Consider the following 27,661-nt stretch of genomic DNA (forward strand, 5'->3'; position numbering starts at 1 on the left):
GGCTGTTAAAGGATGAGTTTCATTGAATGCACTGAGACTAATAACAATTGGAGAAAGTCCTCTATCAGATACGGAGAAACTTCCAATGACCTGGATCAAAGGCCAGACACAGAAGTGTATCTCTCTCAGCACCATGATGATCATGGCCAAAGCAAAAGGTTTGATTTCAGTGTTGAAAGAAGAGGCTGGGCCCAACCACAATGCCAAGTTTACTGTTGCTCTGAGTGGTTTAAGCAATTCAAGCAGTGTTATTCACTATGTAATGTGAGAGTAAGCTGTGAGTCTGTGAGGGCTGATGAGCAGGTAGCTAAGGATTTTTAGAAGCTCTAGATAAGCTGACAGTGGAGGAAAATTACATGCCAGAGCAAATCTTCAGTATGGACAGAGCCTCTTTGTTCTGAAAATAGATCCTGAAAGGATCTTCACCCATAGGAAGCCAAGCCAGTGCCCACTTCATGACCTTTCGGAACAGGGTACATGTTTGGGGACAATGTTGCAGACTACAAATTTAAACCCTTTGTGATCTGGTCTGGTCATAACCCAGGGCCTTCAAGCATGACAATGATCCTTGCTAGTGTCTTACAGGAAAAGTGAGAACTCCTGAATGACCCAGATCCCTCTTCCAAGAAGGCCACCTGAATTGCTATGACAGCAAAATGGAGAAGTACTGTTTGGAGAATAGCAGGTCTTTCAAAATTTTGCTTACTTTTGGTAGTGCTCTGGTATATCTATCTTTTATTGATGGTCTTCATCACTATATTAAAGTAGTATTTCTTCTTACAAACACCACCTTTTGGACTCAATCAATGGACCACAGACTTAAAACAGCTTTTAATGCCTACTATGTGAAGAGACCTTCACCCTGACTATTGATACAACTGAAGAAAACGAAGACACTAATGCAGTTCTGGAAGGATTACAACATCTGTGACTTTGTCGAGAACCTTACTTGGGTTGGTTTCACAAAGGAGGGAATGAATAGCATCTGGAAAAGACAATCTAGAAGCTTGTCCATGATTTCAGAAGATCCTTCCAGGAGAAGGAGGTTGCAAAAATCAACAGAGCTTTGGGTGAGATGACAAACAACTTCCTAGTCCTGCATGCTCCATTCATAACAAATACCTTGTACATGGATCATTCTTCATCTTTTATGTCATATTTATTTTTTTGCTACACTTTTTCTATATTTCAGTATGTTTAGATGCACAAGCACTTCCCATTGTATTATAGTTCTCTACAGTATTCAGAATAGCAACATGCTGAACAGGTTTGTAGCCTAGCAGCAATAGGCTAAATCATAGCCTAGAATGTGTGGTGGGGTGTGTATACTATGAAGATGCCATTGAGGAGCTCCTGGTGATTCTAAGGAGCTATAAAAGGAAGGCATAGCTGAAGAAGAGGCAAGAGAAAAGGAAACTATGGGGGAAGAAAAAGTAGCTGCTAAGCTTTTGCAGACCTCAAGCTCTTAAGAAGTTTGAAATCAGCCAGTGCTGGTGGCTCATGCCTATAATCCTAGGTACTCAGGAGACAGATCAGGAGGATCGTGGTTCGAAGCCAGCCGGGCAAATAGTTTGCAAGATCCTATCTTGAAAAACCCTTCACAAAAACAGGGCTAGTGGAGTATCTCAAGGTGAAGGCCCTAAGTTCAAGCCCCAGTACCCCCCCCCACACACAAAAGTTTAAAATCATGGATCCCAACACCAAAAGGTATCTCAAGGTGAAGGCCCTAAATTCAAGCCCCAGTAACACACACACACACACACACACACACACACACACACACACACACACACACACACACACACACGTTTGAAATCATGGATCCCAACACCAAAAGGTTTTCATTAATGGACAGCAAGTACCTGGCACATTATCAGTTTATAAGCACATCCACGATGAAAAGAAACAAACCAAGAAAACCACTATGGACATATTTCTGAAAAGAGACCAATACTTCTCAAGAAGAGCCTCAGGCAGGTCCTCAGGAGGGATTTAGAAGAAGGCAACATTGTCAGTCGGAAGTGAAGCTCCATGGGAGTTACTGCTCCTGAAGACCTTCCAGGAGACAGGAGTTAGAGGTGTAAGACAGGGATATTGATCGTGACCCCGCACAGGCCAAAGCTAATTTGTGTGTCTTCAATTTTAATAAAAAAAGCTTAAAAAGTAGGAAAAACTTAGGGGCTGCTGGAATGACTTAAGTGGTAGAGGGCCTGACTAGTAAGCATAAGACTCTGAATTTAACTCCCAGTACTGCTAGAAACAATAAGTAAAAAAAAATTAAAAGATTAAAAATAAGGGCTGAGAGTGTGGCTCAAGTGGTAGGACTTACCTAGCAAACACAAGACCCTGAGTTCAAACCCCAGAAACACAAAAAAAAAAAAAAAAAAAAAAAGCCAGGCATAGTGGTATATGTTTGTGGTCCCAGCTGCTTGGGAGGTGGAAGTAGGAGGGGCATAGTTCAAGGCCAGCATGGGAAAATTTAACGTGAGACTCTATCTGAAAAACAAACTGAAAGCAAAAGGACTGGAGGCATGGGTCAAGAATGAGGCCCCAAGTTTAATTACCAGTATAGCAAATGAAAAAAGCTTACAAAATAATGATATGAAGAAAGAAAATATTTTTTGTACAGCTATACAGTGTTTGTGTTCTAAGCAGAGTGTTACTGCAAAAGTCAAAAGTTTAAAAAATTTAAGTTTACAAAGAAAAATTGTTATAGTAATCTAAGTTTATCATTGAAAGATAAATAGTATATATAAATTTAACCTATATAAATGTAATCTAGGTGTACAGTGTTGTAAAGTCTCTAGTAGTAGACAGTAAAGTCCTGGGCCTTCACATTCATTGTCCACTCACCCAGAGCAACATCCAGTCCTGCAAGCTCCATTTGTGGTAATGCCCTAGATGGGTGTACCATTTTTAATCTTTTATACCATAACTTTTCTATGTTTAGATATACAACTACTTTCCATTGTGTTATGGTTCCCTACAGTACTCAGTAACATGGTATAAGCTTTGTAGCCTAGCCTGGTGCCATGGCTAAAATAGGTAGAGCACTTGCCTAGCAAGCATGAGGCCCTGAGTTCAAATTCCAGTACTGCCAAAAAAAAAAGAGGATTATGAAAAGCAAAACTAGGTTCCTTTCTGAATTTGTTACGATGCTCTTGGCCTCACATGAGCGTGGAGTTCTAAGTTATATTTCCTGCATTAGCAAGGAACCCCTAAGTTAAAAAATGAAAGAGTCGCACATGATATCCAACAAATCCCTTATGGATGAAACTTCTAATGGGCCCCACAGATTAATTTAGGCCCCCGTTTCCCAAATACTAACAAACACAAAAAATAAACCCTTCAATGTTTGAGTCACCAGAACAAAAGATGACCTCCATCGTTTTCTAGAAATATAATACCAAACTTTAAAAATCAAAATTTATTTTAAAACCCTTGTAATGTGTCATTGAGACATATTTAAGTATTTAAATGTGTATCTTTATTACAAGTTTTTATTTTGTCAGACTTGCTCATTTGTCTTCAGCAGATTGTAATGGTTAAACAGCATCAACATCACAGGCCAAGTATACTTATGGAAAATTCAATCTTGTTTAACAAATTATTTTATACTCATCTACTTTAAAGCAAATTCTAACTATGTAGTGTTAATAGTTCAGAGCAATATCTTATAAAGCAGCTGGAGTCAATGATAAGTTTGTTGTCTAAGCTTTTTCTAAACAATTTCTTTGATCACCTCTCTCCCCACTCCCTCCCCTTTAGCAATCTACAAATGAACAGTTAATAGTGATTTAGAGGTTAGACTTCCAGGGAAGTTTTCTGAAGTTAGACTTCTAGAATTTTGGTTCTCATTCCTCTTAATTGTGAAATATTTGTCTGCCTTCAAATTGAACTTGTAAAATTCATGGTTTTGTTTAATAGTTTGACATGTAAGCCAGTGAATCACACTGTTTCACTTGTATGTTCAGGTTAGATTTCCTCTGACTGGAGTGGAAAGTGAGCCAAAAAGGATGTTGAAAATCCTCATTTCTCATCTTGGCTATACTAATATATTTTGACCTTGGATAAGCAACTTAGTCTCTCTCTTACTACTTTGTCTATAAAGTGATATCAAAATAATTTATTCTGCTTACCAAATTCATTCAGAAGTCAAATGAAATTGATGTATTCCCCTTCACTCCAAACTCTGAATGGGGTAGTTTTATATTGTATTAATCCATAGTTTTTGGGTTTTTTTTTTTTTTTTGGTCTTTGTTACAAACTACCTGAGATAATCAACTTACAAGGAGGTTGGATTTATTTTGACTCATGGTTTCAGAAGTTTCAGTCCATGGTTGCTTGGCCCTTTTTTGCCTTTGGGCCTGTAGTGAGGCATTATATCATGGCTTGAACTCAGTGATTTTTGCATATAAAATTCAAACGCAGTTTCCTCCATTATATTGTAGATTTTGTAACCTTTATGTTAAGTACATAAAATATAGTAGTTTTCATAATTCTAGCTTATTTTTGGTCATGTTCTCAAGAGATAACCTCTCCTTGCTCTTTCCGCATCTTATTCCAGGTTCTTTCTCTCTTATGTGTTAAGACCAAGACAAAATTGTCTAGGAGAAACTAATATCCTTGATTTTTTTTTCTTTTTTGCTGTTTTTAGGAAAAGAAGTTAGAATTAGGTCTGGAGGTATGACTCAAGTATTAGAGTGCCTGCCCGGCAAGCCCAGAACCCTGATTTCAAACCCCAGTATGAAAAAAAAAGTTAGAATTATCTTAGTCTTTCAGCCCTGTATTCACATCTCAGTTCCTTCTTTGTGAACTTAAATTCTTGTCATCTTTTTCTGGAACTGACCAGTTGCTTCAATAATTCCTTAATATACAGTACCCTTTTGTTTATTTTATGTGAGAGTTGTTCCTTTCTAAATGCAAATTGATCATTGTACATTTACAATGCATTACAAACTTTTCTGTTACAAGAATTCCTTTGTGAAGCAAGTAAGTACCTGTTAATTATGTTTTAGATTTGTTTTTCTTTTTGATTGTTAATTGTAGTTTTTTTATCTTAATTTTTTATAGGTTTGGATTTTCAAATAAACAGTTTCCTTTAAAACAAGGTATACTTAGAAGTAATTTCTGAGGTCATTTTTTTAACTTACTCTCCTTTGGGTTAAGATGCACTGATACAAGCAGGAATTTGAGGTTTTCTATACTGAATATTAAGCCAGTTCTTTTCTAAAAAAGAAAACAATTTCAGTCTTCTGCAGCATGTACTATCATTTGTACTCAGTAGAGGAGTGCATTGGCTAAATATCATCATGCTAGCTGTGATTTCTTTGTGTCTAAGATTTGGTTTCACTTTGCCCTCCTGCCCTTTGTTGCAGCTGGTGGACAGTGAGGTGGTCATGCTCTCTGCCCACTGGGAGAAAAAGAAGACCAGCTTAACTGAGCTGCAGGAACAGCTCCAGCAGCTTCCAGGTTTGATAGCAGACTTAGAATCCATGGTGGCTAACCTGGGTAAGTTAGATGCTTATAGCTATACATCACTTTTAGGAATGAAAACATCTTCAACAATACTTGGTGTAATTTCAGAGCTTTCTAAGAATTCATTAAATTCTTAGGGGATAGTGTATTCTAGTTAATTTCAGACTGATTAAAAATAGCTAGAAAATTATTTAAAGTGCAGAAATGAGGGCTGGAGGAGTAGCTCAAGTGGTGGAGTACCTTCCTAGCAAGCTTGAGGCCCTGAATTCAAACCCCAGTATGGCCAAAAAAATCAAGTGTAGAAATGATTTTTAAAATGTACTGAAACAGGATTTTTAGGGGGCCAAAGAGCCCTGGCCCTGGAGGTCCCAAATGGATTAGGTTTGGGCACCAGTCCCTATGTGCCAGTTAAAGGGACGAGCACTAGTGAATGGTGGAGAAAGGAGACATAATCCCACATGGCTGTGTTGGGAAGACAAAAGAGGTTCTCCAAGATTATCTTTGAGTCTGATAGAAACTTTGAGATTTTATAGAAAGGGAATCAAAGGAGGGCTTTAATGTGTACATGACTGGCAGAGCCTGTAATCTTGGTCAGGCAAATGGTCTGGTCCAGTTCTTGGAAGTTATCACCTGGAGGGAGTAACCTGGTTCCTGTTTGAGAGGATTACTTGGACTCTGGGTAATTGTCCTCACTGGGAGGGTGGCAGCTCTAGGTGGTTCCCATTCTTTGTTATAAAGATGTTATCCATCAGTCCTGTTTTTCCTGGAATTGCAAGGTGACTAGGAAGGCAGAAGGGCTCAAAAAAAATGTGGCAGAAGGACAAAATGGAGTTAACTAGGCCAGTCCCCTAATGTTTTCTGACTCAGTTCAGCTCAGGAAACATAATTTTTATTTTATTGATTCTTAAAGTGACTCAGGACTGTGTTTGTGACCTTAAGTCTGTTTGTTTAAAAAGCGTAAGTATAGAAAATAATTAGGATTAGGGTAACTGTCCTGACTAAGGATATGCTCCAAAAATTGGCACTTTTAAATTTTAGGTGTGCTAGAGCTTCAGTCTTACAGGATGTTTTTTTCTCTTCAAACTGATAGGAGATCGAACAACTCCAGTTAGATGAAGGCACCTGTTTAGCTGCATTTAAACTTTGTGGAAGTTTACTTTTGTTTTCATTTGGATGTTTGAAGTGACCAGTCCACATTTTGGTGTTTTGTTTCTATTTCCTTCAGTCCTTTTCTGCCAATAAAACCAACCTCCTCTGTTCAGCCTATCAGAACACTTACTATGTTTTATGGAATGAATACTGTCCAATTTTAGAGTCAAAAATAAAGCCAACTGAGATCTAATTGTTGAGGTTTTGCCCCTTGGCAATTAGTGTCCTCCTTTCTAAAATCTAGATGGTTGGTTTTTATTTATTATTTTTTAGTATTTAAAAGACATACTACCTTTGAGATTTAATTTATAAATTATTAAATTTATTTAATTTATTTCCTGATATTTTTACTTGATAGTGAATAACTAACTGTGGAGGGTAGCAACTAGGAATTCCAGAAGCTTAGTATTTGTTGACCTAGAGTATACTCATAGATGCTTTGAAATTTTGAGGCTTTTAGCTAAGCAATTTAAGTGTCCTGGAACTAGTGCTAGTATTATAATATGAAAACATTATGAAGTCAGATTTTGTGGGATAAGTTTTAATTACATATTTATGTCATTAATGTACTTTATGAGTTCATTTTATTGAGTTTAGGCATCATTTTTAGATATAAGAAGCATTTAATATGCTAAATGTTTATTCATATACAATTTTTTGGTAGCCTCAAAATATCTTCTTTTATCACTTAAATACCTTGACATGAAATTACAAGGCTTAACTAGTCAAGCAGTAACAAAAAATAAAAGTGATGTAGTAACTGACCTTAACTTTGAAATTTTTATCCTCTCCTTGTCAGATCTAATACCATATCCAGTCAGTCTCTCCATTTTTTCAGGCTACTTAACCTTTTCTGGTCTTGCCTTGCTCTCTGGAGGGTCTGCTTTTATTAAAAAGTAAAGGATTTAATTTAGACTTTTGATGATGCTTTTAGTTATGCTGTCCTGTGGCTTAATAAATAGGAGTCCTAGTTACCTGACCCTGAGGGATTGTTAAGTAATGGCTACTCTATTCATATTGATTTTTTATGGGATGTGATCCATCTAGCTTACAAAAGCATATTTAATTGATAGTTACTGGTAAGCCCTGTCATTGAAAAAAATAACATAAAGGTATGCTTGAAAGTGAAAAGTAATGAATATGAATGGTCGCATCTGAGATTGTTTCTCAGTTCTAGGACTTTCTAACTGAGACTTGCGTAAGTTTCTTAACTGCTCCAAGCTTTAGTTTCCTTGTCTGCAAAATAAGGACCAAAGTACAAGCCCTTTGTGTCGTGGGCTCTGCTCCACAGATTCAGTCAACTGCAGTTAGGAAATAGTCATTAAAAAAATACATATATATTAAATGTGTAGACTTTTTTCTTGTCATTATTCCCTAAATAATACAGTATAACAATAATTTACATAACATTTTGTACATTACCTATTTTAAATGTAGAGATGATATAAAATGTATGGGAAGATGGATGTAAGTTATGTGCAATACTGCATATACCATTATATCACAGACTACTTAAGTGTCCAGGAGTTTTGATACCATGGGGATTCTGGAACCAAACCCCTAAGGATGCTGAAGGATAACTGAACCTACCTCATAGGGTAGTTGGAGGATTAAATGAAATGACAAATGTAAAGCATTTAGCACAGTGTCTGGTATGAGGTATCTGCTGTGGGCCAGGTGCTACTTAAGGCTTTGGGAATACAGTAGTGAACAAGGCTGGATACCTGCCATTAGGATGCTAACATTCTAATGAGAGTCTCTCCAGCCTTTGCAAATTTACACAGTCATTTTTCTGTGACAAGCTTTTGGATGGATGCTATATAATTTAACTTGTGCTATAAAACAGTTTTGAATACAGAACTGTAGCATTAAATGTACTGAGATGAACAATGTAGAAATGTGTGTTAAAAGATAGTATATAAAGATGAAATGAAATATTTTTATCCAGATTGTATATACATTATTATTCTGTGAAATAATCACTGTGTATGTTTTATCATAGAACTGAGAACATTCTGGAACATGTATTTATTGAATTCTCTTGAATTTCCACTAGAGGGTAGTCATTCTATTCTTTAATTGAAGCTTAACCCACTAAGGGCTTGTCGTTGATTTTTTCTGTTACTTAAATTTTGTAGAACCTATTTTAGAAGATTGTTCCATCATCTAGAATAGAAATTCTGCTATTCTAAGATAACACAGTGATGTCAGAGAATGGCAGCTACATACTGAGTTTATCCTTCATTTCTTTCGACCTAGCCTGATAGATTTTTGTGATGCTTCCTTCTGTACAGAATTTGAGAGGACATCTAGAGGGACACTGTCACAGCTGTTAATGTTTGACTAACTAGAGTATCTTATTGTCCAGGTTACTCTCTGAGATCAGACCTGTCAATAGTGCCAACTCTCTTAGACACTTTGGTCTATACATGGATCTCATTTGTTCCATAGTGGCTTTTGCAAGTTAATGCAACTCTTAAACTTTACTTACTACCATACCGTTATTACCTTATTATCTTAGTACATAAAAGTATAATATGCATTTGAATAATCTTCCCATCTTTAGTAGCTGGCCTTTGTGACCCATGGGTTTATAGCCAAAGAAGATTTCTTTGTTCTGTGAGTGTAATTGTTGTGTTAGGAAAAAACTCATTGAGTGTGAAATAATTTTAGTGTGCTGCTTCACTCTTTATGTATCAGTGGCTATACTGTAGATAATATGTATTTGAAACAAATGGCACAAAAAATTCCAAGTTGAATTGCTCTTCCTCTGGGACAATCTTCTCATAAAGATTTGTGATGCTCTTTCCTGCACAGCTGTCAGGCATTCCCAAATGGTTTTTCACAGTAAAATTCCACCTATCTTTTCCATGGATCACTAAATGAGACGTATGCTGTTACGATAGTGAACAAAATAGTGAGGCTTGAGCTCTTTGTAAAGGTGTATTTGTGCCTATGGAGGCCTGCTGGTGTTTTATGTACATGCATTCTGACTTGCTTACCAATTTACACATAGATGCAACTTGTTTTGTAATAGGAAATGAGCAAGTTGTTAGGGAAATTAAATTTATGACAATTTAAATTCAATAGAACCTACTCAAAACATATATCATGTTTATGCTTATAATAAATTAGGTTTTTTAAAAAAGCTTTTAATATAAAAAGGATGGAAGCTTATTTTTAATATAATTCTTTTATATTTTATTACTTATTTCAAGCTTGTTAAGAGTTAAAACGGAAAATCCCCATTGCTTCTTCTACTTTAGCTCATTGATGAAGTGGCCTGACTTGACACTCTGCTAATAAAGGACCATCATGTTGTTTAATGTTTTCTAAGTTCTCTGTTCATGTTTGATTTGTTCTTTTACAAAATTTAGTATTAACTCTTAATCTTTAAATTAGATGAACATGAATCATAGGTTTTTCTTGATTATTTTACATTGTAGAGTAATGAAATCACTCTTATCACCCAGAAACCATTGTTTATTGAATTCAACAGACTAGATATTAGGGGGTACAAAGATGCAAGGATATAGTCTTCACTCTTAAGATCCTTACTTATTCCCAAGAGAGATAAGAGGACACAAATGGTTGTATGATGTCAGAATTTGAGTCCTTTGTGAGGCCCAAAGGTCTGTAGAGGCTCAGAGGAGTAAGCACAACTGTGGGTAGAAGGCAGGGCAAGCATGGGCTAGGGCCTGATGAGACAAATGGGGGCTTTTCAGCAGAGAGAAGATCAGGTAAGGTTGCAGAGTGCTTAGGGCTCTTCTCAGAATGGCATGTGGTCCTGTTTTGCAGTAAGGTAGAATATGTGAAGGATAGTGGTGGTAAGATAATAGCAGTAGATTGTACCCAGAGGGTCCCTGAAAGCTAAGTTAAGGAGTTTAACTTCTGAACTCTCAGGAGCCTTTGAAGTTTGGGGTTTTTTGGTTTGTGTGTTTGTTTGTTTGTTTTTGCAGTGCTGGGGAATCGAACCCAAGGCCTTGCACATGCCAGACAAGCACTTTACCACTGAACTACATCCCTAGCTCAATGAATTTTTATTTTTTTTCTTGGTGGTATTGGGGTTTTAACTCCGGGCTTTGTGCTTAGAAGGCAGTTGCTGTACCATTTGAGCCTCCTTTGAGGCTTTTGAAAGGGAAGAACATAAAGATGGCTTTAGTGGTAGCAGTAAAGTAACCTCTGACTATACCAGGTATCCTCAGTCTACATTTTGATTATTCAGCGCAAGAGCATGCCACTACTGGCCTATTTAGAAGGTTGTCACTTTCTTTTTTATTACATGTTCCAAGTTGGTATTAAACTGCTCACATGTTTTCATCTGGCCCCATGTTATTAACAGCAAGTACAATTTGTACCTAGAACAGAATTCTATCCATGAGACATTAATCAGCCTGCCTAGGGATCAACTTCATTTAAGTTCCTGGCCTTGTTAGCTCTGTAGTTGGCCAAAAGAGCTATAATCTAAGTGGAAATTGCCATCTGTCAAACAAAAATGAAAAAGGTAAAAAGAACATACAATTTTTCAATATAAAAATTACTGACTATTATCATTCTTTAAAAATCATTTTAAATTTAATTCCCCTTATGAATATGGGATCTTAAATCTAAGAATATAACCTGGGGTATAGTTTATAGGCATATGAGTTTATCAGAAGAAAAGGAAAATGTTATTAATATTTTGACCTCTTAGATCCATAGAACTTGTTTATATCATAATTGGTATTGGTCAACAAAGTTAGCTTTAAATGACTTTTATAAAAGCTAGGTAATTTTTATAAAAAGTTTTTCTATGTATTTTTATATTCATTTAATTAATCACTATCAAGTTGTTAGTTTAGGTACTTTGGTTCATCTAATCCTTTTGACAGTTTTGCAAGATGTATGTTTTTAACCTTTTCATAGATTAGTTACTGTGTGAGGGGCAGAGCTGAGTTCTAAGCTGTGCTTCTGAGTCCTGCTCTGAACCAATCTTTCATGTGTTAAAGGTGAATGTCTGACACAAAAGGAACCAAGTTGGTTCAATGGCTTCTATATGCTAGTTCTTATCTCTAATCAAAGTTCAGTCCCTTTTTAAATAATCCTTTTAGTTATGATAGTCTTTTGTATGCTTTAAGACCCTGTTAAACTAGTTACAACAGAATAGCTGAATATCACTTCTTCAGTGCTATAGTGCTAACTCCCAGGCTGAGTCTCCTAGCCTCTCATTTTTCCATGTAATAAAGTAGAAAACAATGTAAATGATAATATAATATAATTTTGCCTTTTTGTCTCACATAGACTCCTAATCTGTCATTTGTAACATTCTTAACTGTGGGGAGCAGATTATGAGATTCCTATGAGAATTTGACATAAACACAGCTATGCCAAATAATCTGTAGGCTGAGTTGGCACAGCCCCAGCCACAGAAGGGGATGAGGACAAAATGCAGCCTAGCTGCTTTTCCTAAGATGTTTATGTTCAGAGAGTAGTGATTGCAGGTTCCTCCTGTTCCCAATAACTACAATGCCATGCACCCCCCAAGAACTGTTGCCCCACTTCCTTATTTGCCACTGTATATAATAAACTTGCTGTAGGTGTATGAGGCTGTCGTGTGTCTCCGTCTGAGCGCCCAGTCCACCTGACCCCAGCTTTCTGCATGTTTGTCATCTGTCGTTTGTCCTTTCTTAATCTCCTGTTGCTCCCAGTTAGGTTTCTAGGATGAGATTGCACTGGTCATGAGAGGTGGCGCCCCAACAGGGACCTAACTACCTGGGGAACTCAAAGCCTGAGATGAGGAGACACTCTCTGAGAAACATGCAAGTAATAGAGAAAAGAAATAGGAAAATAATTAAGGTGAGGGAAAGAGTGAATTAAATACAGTCAGGTGTAAAAACATGGGACAGTATGAGTCTGAGGACCGAGACTTTAAGAGTTATGCTGATGCAGTTTTTAGATTTTGTACAGGAACTCCAAGCCTGAGATGAGGAGACATTCTCCAAGAAGCATGTGCATAAATAGAAAAGTAAGAATAGAGAAGAAGTAAGGTAATGGAAAAGAATAGGAAAGAAGTAAGGTCATAGAAAAATGAAGTAAGGTAATAGATCTATGTTACTTTCAGGTTGTAGTCTATGATTAGAAACTGTTGGGAGCCTACTCCCTCACATAAACAAAGATTTTCCTCCTTTGTAGCCGAGCTGGGATGAGGGACTCACCCCTTATGACCAGTCGTACAGGAGTGTGAGAGGCAGTAACAAGATGCTGTGGGCAGTGGAGCTGCTGAACCGTCAGCCCCACCTTAAAATTCAGTCCAAAGATGATTCTGATTCTGATTCAGTGTCAGATGAGGAGAGTTAGGAGGATGCTTTGGCCCATCAAGTACTGGGAACCATGCATTTGGGGTTACCTCCACAGGCCAAGAGACTTCCTACTTTTGTAATGAGTCCCCTACAGGCTGCCTTACAGGCAGCTTGTAGTCAAGGAGTTTTACCCTGTGCTTGAGAGACTGGACCCTAACAACTCTGACATGCAACAGAGGTTTCAAGACAGCTCCTTGGATTGGGGGACAGACTTCATGCATTTAAGAAATAAAAAAGGGGGAGATCTGGGGAGCAGATTATGAGAATTTGACATAAGCACAGGTATGTCAAATAATCTGCAGGTTGAGTTGGCACAGCTCCAGCCACAGAAGGGGGTGAGGGCAAAATGTGAATGTTTCTGAATTTAACAGATCTTTGGTTGAAGATTCAAAACAGAAACAAGTTGCAATATAATAAACCTAGAATGGCAAGTTGAAATTTGAGTTTGCCTCTAATGTAGATGCTCTGGAAGCTACTTTAGAAAGTCCTATGAAGCCAGGTGTGGTGGTATCCATTTATAATCTCAGTTACTTGGGAGGTGGAGGTAGAAGAATTTCAAGTTCAGGTCAGCCCCAGAAAAGTTAGCAATACCATATTTCAAAAAATTGGAGACATACTTATTGGTAAAATGCATGTCTAGCATGCATGAGACCCTAGGTTCAATCCCCAGTACCAAAAAAAAAAGTCCAGTGAAAATCTAGTAGATAAAATTTTGTTGCCCAGTAATGATCTTGATGTAAAGAAGATCAAATGACTCTAAATAGATCAGAATATTGATAACATTTTCATTTTTTCCTGACAAAGACATATACCTACAAATTATACCCTGGGCTGTATTCCAAGATTTAAGATCCCCTAATGGTGTGGGGGTCACTCTCACATCCCAACTTGGAAATCCTCCCTTGCTGAGCTTTCCCTCATGTTGCCACTCCTCTGAGCTCCCTGGTGGCCAGCTGGCTCAGCTGTGCTGCCACTGGAATGTGAGCTTCTTGAGCACAGGCCTGGCTTGTCATCGTTGTGTTCCAGTGACTGGTGTATGCCAGTGGATGTTCAGTAAACTGTTCTGAACCTGTTCTCAAATCTTTGACCTCTAAAGCTTTTCTGTTGTATGAAAAAAAAAACAAGCAATCCTTGCCCTTATAACTGTAAAGTTGATTTATTTAGCATCCTATCAACTGGCAGTCACTATAGTATAAGAGGGACTCAGTTTGAGTCCCTTCTGCCCTTCCCTAGCTCTGTGACTTTGGGCAAGGTTCTGTATTAGTTTTTCCAGGCTTTGGTCTTTTTTTTTTTTTTTTTTTTTTTTTTTTTGTGGTACTAGGGATTGAACCCAGGCCTTATACATGCTAGGCAAACACTTAACCATTGAGCTATATCCCCATACCTCAGGCTTTGGTCTTAAATCTCTTAAGTGAAAGATTTGACCAGATGTTCACTGCGTTCCAGTAAAACTGCCAAACTTTGTGGTTTGGAGGCAGAGTAGCTTGTGAAAAACCAGTCATTTGACAAGAAGAGCTAAGACTCCTCCTCACCTAACCACTGACTAGCTTACTAACCTGGGCTTACCAAGTATTTGTACATATTTTGTGCCTTGGAGATTTATAACTGTGATGTGCCAGAGGCAAAACAAATGCTAACATAACTTGGAATTGTAAATGTTAAATTATGTTGGTATAATTTGTATTAATGTTTTGCTTTTTCTCATTAAGTAAAAACTGCTTATTCACCGGCGGTATATGGAATCATTAGAAGATAACATTAGATTAATGAAGATACTCTGCTTCTTCATTCTGTTTAATAAAATATTTTAGAAAGTTATATCTTGAGAATGTTTGAATAATGCTGAAAAAGGATAATTTGAAATATGTTTTAATGTTGGTCAATGTGTTTAATTTTGTCTCAAAGTTTAATAAGGGATATAAAGCAAATGTAATATAATCTTGAAAATTTAAAATTTTATGTTTTTGGCTCTTTTTCTTTTCTTTATGGTCAAGAATTCTGATTTTTTTATGTTTCTATTATGTTATATACTTTCAGCTCATTTAGAGGCTAGTTTCGAGGAGATCGAAAACCACCTGCTCTATCTGGAGGACTTGTGTGAACAATGTGAGCTAGAAAGGCACAGGCATGCCCAGTCCCAGCACCTGGAGAATTACAAGAAGAGTAAGAGGTGAGTTTGAAAAATTAGCTGCACTATTCATTTCAAATCTCAAAGTTATTCTCGCTGTTCTACGTGCTATTTTTTAAAAAATACATTTCAACTGGTGAAAGACAAAGGCTTCAACATGTACAGCTCATTAATAAGCTTTCCAAAATATATGTGTGTGTGTGTGTGTGTGTGTGTGTGTGTTTAAATCACTATCTATTTGTTGTCATTTTATGGTGATGAGTTGTGAAAAGCTAAAGGTAGAGTAAAACATGCACTCCCAGTATGGAGTGGAAGGGAGTAGAGCAAAGTGCAGTTTCCAACAAAGTAGGACCCCTGGCCTACTTTTCTCCAATGGCAAGTGACTGAGCTGCTTTTTCCTTCTTCTCTCCTCCTCCTTGAATAGTAGAGTCAGGAACCCAGGCTGTGGAGAGGGGCTGGATAGACCTAAATCTCAGCTCTTGTTGAGACCTCTTGTTGAGATCTACTAGCTGTTGGACCTTAGGGGAGTTAATCTCTCTCAGTCTCAGTGCCCTGGTTTATAAGGGGAATGAATAATAATGCATCAGTCTCATAGAGTTGTGAGTGTGGGTGATGTAATTCAATTAGTGCTCTGTAGGTATTGTAATAATGATTATTATCATCAGGTCAACCTAAACTAGAAAAGGAAGAAAAATTGTAGTGTAACAGCTATATTAGCTGGGGCATCCCAGCTCCATAGCAGCCGTCTTGGGCAGGGCTGGAAGGTGCAGGGTGAGGTTCTCAAGCCCATGGGGTGAGTCCACCCATAGTGGTAGTAAGAGAGCATGAGACTTGCTGTTATCTATGCTGGCACAGCAGGATGGAACTGAAGCTTCAGTGGCGGTTGTTAGAGGGGAGAAAACAGAAGTCATAGGATTGAAGTCTGGCTGAGGCTGAAAAATAGATTTGGTGGAAGATGATGATAGGTTGGACAGAGCACACTATTGGTCTTAAGATTGTCTATAAATTGGTGGAGTGTCTCAAGTGGTAGTGTGCCTGCTTAGCAAGTGTAAGGCCCTGAGTTCAACCCCCTTGTTCTGGATCTAGGGTGTGGCAGTAGGAGGATTGGGTTGCTGATGTGAACAAGAGGTATTGGTCACTAACATATAAGAGATTAAGAAGAAAGCTTAATGCATGGGAATGGTAGATAATCACATTGCTGTTAAAAGTTTTCTAGAAGGAAGCCAAGGGATGGGGTAGAGTTGAAAACAGTGTTTCAGACCTGAAGTTCTCCACCAGGTCCATGTATCATTAGGGAGTGTGCTTTAAATGTTAGTGAACCATAAGAATTACCTGGGAAGAGAGTTTAAAATGCATAACTCTGAGAAATTTTAAAATATTGATAGCAGAAAGTAACTTAGTTTTCTGATCCACAAAGGAAGAGTTTCCTGAAAATAAACCTTCCTTTTCAATAAAATGCTGTGCAAACTAATGATTTTCCTTTTCTTCTTAAGACTATGATTGGATATATGATGAATGTATGTGTATGGTGTGCTTTAAAGAAAAAGAAAAAACACTCTCAGTATACCTTATAGCTTTCTATAAAATCTAGTCTAGACAACTGGATAGGGTAACAAGGTGAGACAATGAAAGATAATTTCTTATGCACCTCCAGTGCTAGTTACCTCTGCAGTGGGTTCCTGTATACCTTTTCCTTCAGCATTATCAGAACCTCAGGTGGTTAGGGCAGCAGTCATTGGAACTGAATAAAAGGTTGAGTTGCATGAAATCATCTCACTGTTTAGTGGCCAGAATCAGAGCCAGGGTCTAAAAGTCCACTCCCAACTTGTCGTCATGTTTTGACTTTTGAATTGCAATAAATGGAATCAGTACCAGATGTTGATATTAGTGCATTTATAGTTGAGAGTGGATATATGATATTTTATCCTATGTTTGGGCATTCCCAGAAGAGAAAATAGAACCCTGCCTTTACAAAGCAGGAGTGTAAACCATGCACAACAGTGTCTGTGGTTTACTGTGGCTGTGAGTCTCATGGTAGCCAAGGGAAATGTAGCTATAGGAAACTCTTTTGGACAATTCTAAGAGCTCTTGTTTACTTTGAGAAACACTTGGACAGATGGTTTAACCCATATGTTTGTGTATTGAGTAAGAACAACCTTCTCTTGCTGGTTATCTGATGAAAGTGACATGTAAGGAACTGTGTGTTTGTAAGGGAAAAGTACCTATAAACTGCTTTTAAATAACTCTCCTGTATTTAAGATGTTACTGTTACTGATACCTTTTATGGACACAATCAGACACTGGCTTGATAAATGGTAGAACACTGTTGTGGATAGAATACAACTTTAGGCAGAAGACAGCTACTGATACCAGTAGTTCATGTGTTGGGTAGCTGAGGATATGAGTGTACACCATATGAGTCTAACTCATAAATCTCTTACAGACACTTTTGTTACCACAGAACATATATTTTTCATAAAGTAGAGTGAGTTAATACTTCATATATAAGTCAAAATAAAGAACTTAGACCAATTCACATTGTTTTCTTTAAGTAGTTAGAAAAATGGCTTGGTTATTTGGGAGTCAACTTACATTCTTAGTCATGGGACATGGAAGAACACAGACAAAAGAAAGTATTAAAATTATAGTTTCAAGTAATAAACTAGACTTTGAAGAAAACAAAATGGGATCATGTTGGGAAGGTAGGAGAAGACTTCTTTAGGTAGAGTGAGCTGGAGACCGCTTCTAAAAAGATGCACAGGATCTGAGACCTGAATAAAAAGCAGCCATATGAGGATCTAGGATTATACAGATCCAGGCAGAAAGAATAATAGGTGAATAATAGGTAGGATCAGGAGAATGACAAAGCAGAACTAAAAAGAAGTATAGTATCTCAGCCTTACAAATTTTAAATTTCCTGTTACTACCATGTTGAAATTCTCACAGTAGACTATTTGGAATATTCTAAGTATAATAGTTTTGCTTAAGATTGTCTATAGCCAGGTGTGGTGGTACATACTTACAATCCCAGTACTCAGGAGCTGAAGGCAGGAAGATGGCAAGTTTGAGGCAAGCCAGGGATACATAGTGAGACCTTGTCTCAAAAAATCAAAACAAACAAAAACATCATACATACATGTGTGATTTAAAATAGTTCTATTTCCAAACTTACGAATCACTTACGTTTTTCACTTCAGTACAAAGCATACCATCAGACTTTCTCCAAAAATGGCTACCTCTTGAAGAACAAGAGTAATTTTAGAAATTCTAATTGGTTATAAATCACTCATGATTTTAACACAGTCTTCTGTTTGTCTATGGCCACATCTAACTCCACAGACATTTTTCACTGATGTATTTAGACTCTGAAATTTGGTTGTTTCTTAGGCCCTCTCTCATGCGAGTGGTGGGCTGTGTCTGTTGAAGAGGATCGGTACTCCTCAATGTTTTGAGAGGGTCTTCATTCCTTTTGCCATATGGTTATAGATTCAATATGGCTAATAGTAGAGGACCATGCCCTTCTTTTAGTTTGTGTTTGTTTGATTCTTGGTAACATGTAGACTAACTTTAGAAAAAAGTATGAGACACATCTGAGACAATATAGCATATCTGTGGTAGTGTTACGGGAATCTCGAACAGAGATACGGGACACTGAAGCAATTCAGCCGGAAGCAACGCTTTAATGTGCCAGCACAGACTCAGCAGACTCATTCAAAGGCTGATCCCTGAGAACAAAGGGTTCTCACATTATATACCCTTGCAAGCAAGTTACAGAAGCAAAAAAAGCAAGGTCTAATCCATATATGGTCACATGCAGTTGTATAGGCTACTTCACCCTAGTGCTGTGTGACTTTCTACCCCCAGTGCTGTATGACTCTCTTCACGTTTAGTTTAAGTTTTATCTCTCTGCTATGCCATCCCTTCTCCTGTGCTACTTTATCAGAACACAAGCTTATCCGTTTCTTTTCTGGTCTTCCTCCCTGCTACAGTAGTATTTGACCAGTATATGTTCTAGAGGATAACCTGCTGAACTGAGATTCCAGAAATGACTGTCCAAACTAACCTGGTTGGATGGCATGACCAAAGGTCTAACTGGCACTTCCATCTGAGTAGGTTGTAGGCATGGAGATGTGGCAAGAATGTGACACACAGGCCTGCCTTTGCTCAGAGTGGAATAGAAGAAATTATGGGCATTACTCAGAGTGAAGATGGCTCTGGAACCAAAACAGAAGGTCCAAAGCACTTCACCCAAAGAAGGCAGAAAGGTTATGGAGGTTCTGCAGCAGAGTCTGTTTGGGTGCTCAGTGGAAAGCGGAGAAGGAGAACTCCCCACTTTTAGAAAAAAGCAGTGGACTTGTACTTCCACCCCAGGTGGAGTAACAGGGACCAGATTTACTGTTCCACCTGATGTAGTAAAAAAAAAAAAAAAAAAACAGACCATAGAAAATGAGGTTACATGGCAGTTTGTTTTGTTTGGTGGGACTGAGGTTTGAACTCAGGGCTTCTGACTTACAAAGCAGGAACTCTACCACTTGAGCCATACCTACAGTTTCATTTTGCTGTGGTCATTTTGGAGATGGGGATCTCATGGACTGTTTGTCTGGGCTGGCCTCAAACTGTGATCCTCCCGATCTCACCCTCCCAGGTTGCTAGGATTACAATCATAAACCATTGGCGCCCAATGAGGTGTTGTGTTTAAGGCCCTGGAGTTTGGGCAAAAAAGAGATGTGAGGGCATTTGGCAGAGAGGAATCCAGTGAGGTGAATCCCATGGTTGCCCCAGCACCCTGCTGTGAGAGTTCCCAGGATGCAGTGGAGAGAGGGGACCCAGGTAGAGCCTGACAGACTGAATTGAGGAGACAGAACTAAGAGTCTTTGGAGACCAAGGCAGCTAGAATTTGCAGGACGCAGTACCAAAGAAGAAAGAGCCACTCAGAGAAAGAATTCCAGAAATCTGCAGAGGGTTCATCTTGAGTGTTCTGCAGAGTACTGATAATGCATTTGAGAAAATGCATTATCCTGAGTCAGGAGAGAAAAACATCCCAAAGGACTAGTTAAAGGTGTCTGGTGCTCACACAGTGTTCTCTAGAGCCAGACAAAACATTTGTAATCCCCAGGGCTTTTGGGAAGAGGGCTTATTAAAGTCTTGCCTCCTTAGGGGGGTATAATTGGCCTCTGACTGAGCACTGCTCCAGACCTCTGTAACAAGTCATACTGTATCAAAAGGATCAAACTGTTTCCAGCTAAATTAACCGTGTCCAAAACAAAGCTCAAGAATACTTACAGGAACACGAAAAATATCTAGTACCCAAGATAAAATGTAATCAAAGATTACTAAGCAAACATATTGAGGAGGACAGCCAGTTAATCAAAAACATTCAGAACTAACATAGATGTAGAATTAGCAGGCAAGGGCAGTAAAAACAGTTATTGCTACTGTATTCTGTAAGTTCAAAAAGCTAAGTAGATACATGGAAAATACTTTAAAAGTCCCAAACTTGTGTTTCTTTTCTTCATTTCCTCCTTTTACTTTCTTTCTCCCTACTAGATGCAAGATTTCACATGGTTCCCAGGTAGCTAATTGAAAGTAAATTGGAATTTCTGTTTTATTACCTTTATTATAATATGGTAATCACACTTGCGAGGTCAGTAATCTCTTGAAGAGAGAGAGCTATGATTTTGTTGGTTTCATGAATGTGTAATCACATCTTACATTTTCTTTTAAAATTAAACCTAAGCCTATGAATTGGCAAGGAATTGAACTGTACAAAATTCTTTTCTTGCTCTAAAATGTCTATTAGAGAATAATTCTTGGCAGTTTGAGTTTTATATGCACTCGTGAGAACACATGTAGCTAGACTATTTAATAGTGTATTAAATCTTAGAGTTGGCATTAAATATAGCTTAAGACTAGTATTTAACTTTTTCAAGCTTATTTTGAACAATGAGTATCTTTTTGCCATCAGTATTTTTAAAAATCATGTTTTAATTCTTTTAAAATAGTAAATGTTTCTCTAGTTGGTTTACAAAACTCTTTTCCTAAACTTTTTCTCTCAGCTATATAAATGGCATTTTGTAGATTGGGATTGATAAAGGTTTTTGTTTTTAACAGAGACATGAAAACCTAAAGCATATATCTTTGAGGCTGAAAGTGAGTACTTGAGACAGAAAAAACAGCAATCTTGAGAAAGGGTTATTGACAGGGCTGGGGTGTAGCTCAGTGGTAGAGCATATGTCTAGCATGCATGAGGCCCTGAGTTTTGTCCCCAGCAATGCAACCCTCCGACAAAAAAAAAAAAAAAAGAAAAGAAAAAGAATTTGATTTAGGGAAGTTTGTGGAAAAATGTCAAAAGATTTTAAATATTTGATCAGGACTCAGTATATAGCTCAATGGCAGAACACTCACTTTAGCATCCTTAAGGTCTGGGTTCTTCCCCTACCACTGCAAAAAAACAGACAAAAAAACCTGCTTGCTCAAAATAGGATTGCAGTCAATGTGCAATAATAATAGTCATTCATTTACCCATAGTGATAATTAAAAGATTTCGAAGGCACATACTGCAGGTTACCTAGATGTCAACAAAAGCTTATTTTTATTATTTTTGAAACTCAGAGTTTCACAAATCTGGGCAGGCACTCAACTGCTTGAGCCACGTTTCCAGCCCTTTTTGCTCTGGCTATTTGGGAGCTAGGATCTCACTTTTTTGCCCCGGCCAGGCTGAACAGTAGTCCTCCTATATTCCACTTCCCATTGCTGGGATGATAGGTGTGAAGCACCACACCTAACTTTTTTTCCATTGAGATGGCATCTCTCAAGCTTTTTTGTCCAGGCTGGCTTGGGACCATGATCCTCCTGATTTCAGCCTCCTATGTAGCTTGGGGTGACAGGTACTTGCCTCCATGCCAGCTGTTCATTGAGATGGGGGGGGGTCTCATGAACTTTGTGCCCAGGCTGGCCTTGAACCTTCATCATCCCAGTCTCAGCCTCCCAAGTAGCTAAAATTTCAGGTGTGAGCCACCAACTCCAGCAACTTAGCTCTTTTAATATTGAGAAGATTAACTTTTCTTAAGTAACTGAAGTCCTAATAAAAGACAGCATGAAGCACAAGGAACTGTCTTGACAAAACAGGAAAGTGTCTGGTTCCTATACCACTTATATAAAAGATAAAAAACTTTCATTATTTTTGTTTTTTGTTGTTGCGGTTTGTTTTCTTTTCCTTTTTTTCAGTTTAATGGTGTTTAAACAGAGGGCTTCATACTTGCTAGGCAGGTACTCTACCACTTGAGCCATACCCCAGCCTTTTCTTTTTCTTTCTTTTTTTTTTTTTTTTTTTGCTTTAGTTATTTTTCAGATAGGGTGTTGTATTTTTTCCTGGGGCTGGCCTGAAACCACGATCCTCTTCCCTATGGTCTCCTGGATGGCTGTGATCACAGGTGTGTATCACATCACCCAGCTTATTGATTTTTTTTTTGGCAGCACTGTGGTTTGAATTCAAGGCCTCATGCTTGCTAGGCAGGAGCTCTTAACACTTGAGCCACTACTCCAGCCCTTTTATTGTGATTTGGTTTTTTTTTTGAGATAGGGTCTCCAGAACTATTTGCCTGGGGCTGGCTTGGAACCATGATCCTCCTTATCTCTGCCTTCTGAGTAGCTAGGATTTATAGGCTTGAGCAACCCACACTCGCCCCAGCATAGTGATTGAAATGGGGATCTCACAAACTTTTTGCCTGGACTGGCCTTGAATTGCAGTTTTCCCAATCTCAATCTCAGTCTCTAAGTAGCTAGGATCTATAGGTGTGCAGCACCTGACTCATTTCTAGTTTTAATTACCATTTTTTAGTTAGAATTTTTAAGTTTTAGTAATTGTCAAGGAGATAAGCAATTTTAAACTGTCATTAGCCAACTTTTTTTTTGCCGTGAAAGTCAGCTAGAGTGTTTCCCAAAACTCTGCTCAGTTCTTCTTGTATAAGCCTGTGCTTTTATAGTAGCCATCTTTTTGGGAATGGCTCAGCAGCGTCAACTTTTGTGCCATTTTTTACTGGTGTGCCACAAAGATGAGGAAACCTCTTTGCTTCCTAAGCATCCTTCAAAAGCATAGCAACTGTTAGTGTAAATGCTGACAAACTGATTTTAGGTAGAATGTGTGTGTGGGTAAAAGCATGAAGCCTGCCTTCTGAGTAGACTTTAGATGGCGAAGTTTGCTGTACTTAATGAGCTCGTACTGGGCAGTGGCTATCCAGCACAGAAATTTCCTTTCTGGTCTCTATCGTAAAATCCATCCACACAAAGGATCAAAATAGGATTTTGTAAAGTCAGATTAGGGAGCAACTAACTCAGAGGTTACCCTTTTATAGGTAAGTGATTCACCTTCAGAGTAGCAGGATTGAGAAAGTTACAGTGTTTCAGAAAAATACTGGAAGGCTAGAGTAAAAGGATTTCATAAAAGGTTAATTTGCTCTCAGAAGGATGTTGGGTGAGTTCAGAATTGAGAATGCTTTATACTGCATTCAGTGTTTGGAAATAAACATCATTACAGAAGCTTTGGCCAGTTTTGTGTCAGCAAATGAAAAGTTTTAGATTTGGGAACATTTTGAATTGAGGATACCAAACTAGTAATGGCTATGGAAATACTCCAAAGCCAGAAAAACTCTGAAATTTGGAATGCTTATTGTCTCAGGCATTTCAGATAAGGGATACTCCACTAGTAATTTGTCTCAGGAGACCCTACGTCCCTGATCTGCTAACCATTGGAATAAATGGAAGGAATTCTTCGATGCCTCCTCACTGGGTAAACAGAACAAGCAATCATCTACATTGCAGGACAGCTGAGCCTCTAGGAAACAGGAGGGTGCTCTGATCTTAATGGAGCACTTGAGAGAAACAGGAAGGGGTGTCAGCGAGTTCTGAGGCTTGATCGTCCACATATATGTTGATCATTCCAGGTGATCGCAAACAATGTCAAGTGGAAGGCTATAGAAGGCTGAAATCGGCCTACCACTATAGACCATTTAGGATCATGGGAAGCCTGCACCTAAAGAATATTAGGGTTTGGAACTCCTGGGAAATGGGTATCAACTCTTCTGTTAATGGCTGAGATACTGAAGAGATCACTATCCTCATCCACTAGGTTTTTGTGCAGGTGGAGCAGGGATATCACAAGAGCTAGTATAAGGAATAAATAATCTCTTAGCTATTAAATCTTCTATTGTTGGCACAAAACCTTGTATGGCTTTGGGCTTTAATGGTTATTGAGGTAATTCAGAAAGAGGCTTAGTGGGGTCTATTTGAATTTTAGTAAGTTCTGTACTTTTTGTTCCTCCAGGGTCAGTCATTATTGGATGTGCCCATAACCATTGGGTGTTTTGGTTAAGTCAGAGGCTGTCCCCTTCTTTATCCAGGGTAAACAGCAAAATGCATAGATCTGGTCCAGGTGGGTCAGAAAATTTCAGAGTCATATCTCCATTAGAGACAAGCTTCACTGGGCCTTTTGGCTTAGACAAAAGGTCCCTGTCCAGTAAGTTGACCCCGGGTTGTGTCACACAGCAAAAAAGGAATGTTTTTCAGAAAAAGGCTAGTGTTACTTGCATAGTTATGCTGATGTTTTTGAGGTCACTTACTGGATATGTGCCCTGCTGCTGGTCCAACCATTATTCTAGGTTGCTGGTTGTAGTGGAGCTCCTGTAATTACAAGTCCATCAATTTGGAAGCCTTTTGTTTCTTAATGTCGGTTGGAAGGTCGTCTGGAAATGTTCTGTAATTACTCATTCAGCCACTCCTGAAGGCTTCCACTTTATCTTTAGTCTTCTCAGCTGTAGCTGGTCAAGTTTTATCATCAGTTCAGTGGAAGTCAGCCTACCTCAAGAAAAGGGTTTTCCATTGAAGTTTAAAACCACTGACAAACTTGTATTTCTTTTCCTTGCAGGTCTGGATGATAGACCAGTCAGTGTTGGTGGGAAGCACTTTAGGAATGGCTTTCAGAAAGCCCATTGTGATTTTCTAGGTCTTGTTCTTCAGTGGGCCAGGTGGGGCTAATTGAGTCACTGACCAGTCTTCCCCTTCCCTTCATCTTTGGGTTTTCTCAGGTCCAACCAATATGTGTGTTAGTGTAGAAGTTAGGTATCTTGGAGTCATAGGGTCCAATTAGGATCCTGAATTTTTGTTTTGTTTTGAGACAAGGCATCAGTGTAGCCCAGGCTGGACTCAAACTCACTGTCCTCCTGCCTCAGCCTCCCGAGTGCTGTGATTACAGTTGTGCACCACATCACTCAGGTAGGCGATGAATTCTTTTTTTTTTTCCAGTTATTTTTATTAGCATATATTAGTTGTACAAAGTGATGGATTTCATTGTGATATTTCCATACAGGCATTAATGTATCTTGCTCAAATTCACGCCCAACCAATCTTACTCTTTCTTATCCTCCTCCAGTATCCCCCCCCCCTTTTTTTTTCAGTTCTGGCAATATATTTTAAATGGGTTTCATATGTGCATTCAAGATGCATTCATCATACTCCCCATCACCCTCCTCTTTTCCCCTTCCCACCTCCCACTGGTTCCACCTCCCCCCAAGAAGTCCCCCTTTTATGTTCATGTACCCCTTTTATTTTAAGATCTAGATTCCACATTTGAGAGAGAACATGTAGTATTTGTCTTTCTCATTCTAGCTTATTTTGCTTCACATGATCACTAGCCTATCCATTTCCTGCAAATGAAGTAATTTTATTCTTCTTTATGGCTGAATAATACTCTGTTGTGTATGCATACCACATTTTCTTTACCTATTCATCTGTTGATGGACACCTTCATGGATTCCATAGTTTGGCTATTGTGAATAGTGCTGCTGTGAATATGGGTGTACAGGTGTCTCTATTGTATGCTGATTTACATTCCTGGTATATTTCCAAGAGTGATATAGCAGATCTATTTTTCATTTTTTGAGGACCCTGTATACTGATTTTCATAGTGGCTGCACTAATTTACATTCCAGTGAACAGCATTTAAGTGTTCTTTCACCGCTACCTCTACCTGCATCCTCATCAGCATTTGTTGTTTGTTTTTTTGATGATACAATAGCCCTTCTAGCTGGTGTGAGATAGAATCTTAAGGATATTTTGATTTGCATTTCATTTATTGCTGACAATAATGAACACTTCATATGTTTTATTGGCCATTAGTACTTCTTTTGGGAAATGTCCAATTCATTTTCCCATTTATTATTTGGATTATTCTTTTTAATTTCTTGAGCTCTAATTTTTTTTTTTTTTTTTTTTGGGGTAGGACTGGAGTTTGAGCTCAAGGTTTTACACTTGCAAAGCAGGTGCTCTACTCCTTGAGCCACCTCTCCAGTCCATTTTGCTCTCGTTATTTTGAGATGGGGTCTCCTAAACTATTTGCCCAGCCTGGGCTTGACCTGCAATCCTTCTGATCTCAGCCTTTCACATAGCTAGGATATTACAGACTTGAGCCACCAGTGCCCAGCAATTTCTTAAGCTCTTTATATGCTCTGGATATTAATCCTTTATCTGATGAATAGCTGGCAAAGTTTTTTTTCCCATTCTATTAAATGTCTCTTTACTCTGATAATTGTTCCTTTGATGTAATCTTATTTGTAAATTCTTATTCTAATTTCCTGAGCTGTTAGAGTCCTATTCAGAAATTCATCTCCGATAACTATATAATGAAATATTTTCCTCTAGTAGTTTCAAAGTTTCAGATTTTATATTTAAATCTTTTGACCCATTTTGAATTAATTTTTGTACAGAGTGAGAGAAAGAAATCTAATTTCAGTCTTCTACATGTCAATAGCCAGTTTCCCAATACCATTTGTTGAAGACTGTCTTTTCTCCACAGTATGTTTTTCACACCTTTGCCAAAAATCAGATGATTGTAGCTGTGTGGGTTCTTTCTGGATCTTCTGTTCCATTGGCCTTCATGTCTTTTTGTGCCAGTACCGTGCTGTTTTTGTCACTATGACTCTGTAGTATAATTTGAAGTCAGGTATTGTGATACCTCCAGCATTGCTCTTCTAGCTCAAGATTGTTTTAGCTATTCTGAGTCTTTTGTTGTGCTTCCTGTAGAGGATTTTTTTTTAATTGCTTTGAAGAGTATTACTGGGATTTTGGTGGGGGTTGCATTGAATCTGTAGGTGGCTTTCACTAATGTAGCCATTTTCACAGTATTTTGCTGATACATAAATATGGGAGGTTCTTCCATCTTCTAGTATCTTCTCTAATTTCTTTCTCCAATGTTTCATTGAGAAGGTATTTTATTTCCTTACTTAGATTTAGTCCTTGGAATTTAATTTTTTGAGGCTATTGTGTATGGGATTGTTTTCCTGAATTCCTTTTCAGCCTGTTAATTATTGGTATATAGAAAAACTGCTGATTTTTGTATGCTACTTTGCTGAAAATATTTGTCAGATTCAAGTTTTTTGCTGTAATCTTCAGGACCATATCATCTGAAAATAGTGATAATTTGACTTCTTTACCCTTCTTATCCTTTTTATTTCTTTTGTCTTATTGCTCTAAGAATTCTAGCACTATATTGAGTAAGAGTGGAGAGAGTAGACAC

General features: G+C 38.1%; 1 protein-coding gene across 2 annotated transcripts in view; it reads left to right on the forward strand.

The window, feature by feature from the left end:
- Positions 1 to 27,661, forward strand: part of Dtnbp1 (dystrobrevin binding protein 1) — a 108,958-nt gene that overhangs the window by 20,765 nt on the left and 60,532 nt on the right. The window contains exons 1-3 of one of the 2 annotated variants that reach the window (XM_074082876.1): positions 642 to 1,070; positions 5,379 to 5,511; positions 15,003 to 15,135. In XM_074082876.1, the coding sequence (XP_073938977.1) occupies positions 900 to 1,070; positions 5,379 to 5,511; positions 15,003 to 15,135 (437 nt within the window). In that variant the 5' untranslated portion in view covers positions 642 to 899. Of the gene's footprint in view, positions 1 to 641; positions 1,071 to 5,378; positions 5,512 to 15,002; positions 15,136 to 27,661 lie in introns of those variants that run through there. The other variant, XM_020169591.2, reaches the window with a different exon arrangement.

Source organism: Castor canadensis, chromosome 8 (genome assembly GCF_047511655.1).
Source record: "Castor canadensis chromosome 8, mCasCan1.hap1v2, whole genome shotgun sequence".
Classification (NCBI taxonomy): Eukaryota; Metazoa; Chordata; class Mammalia; order Rodentia; family Castoridae; genus Castor; species Castor canadensis.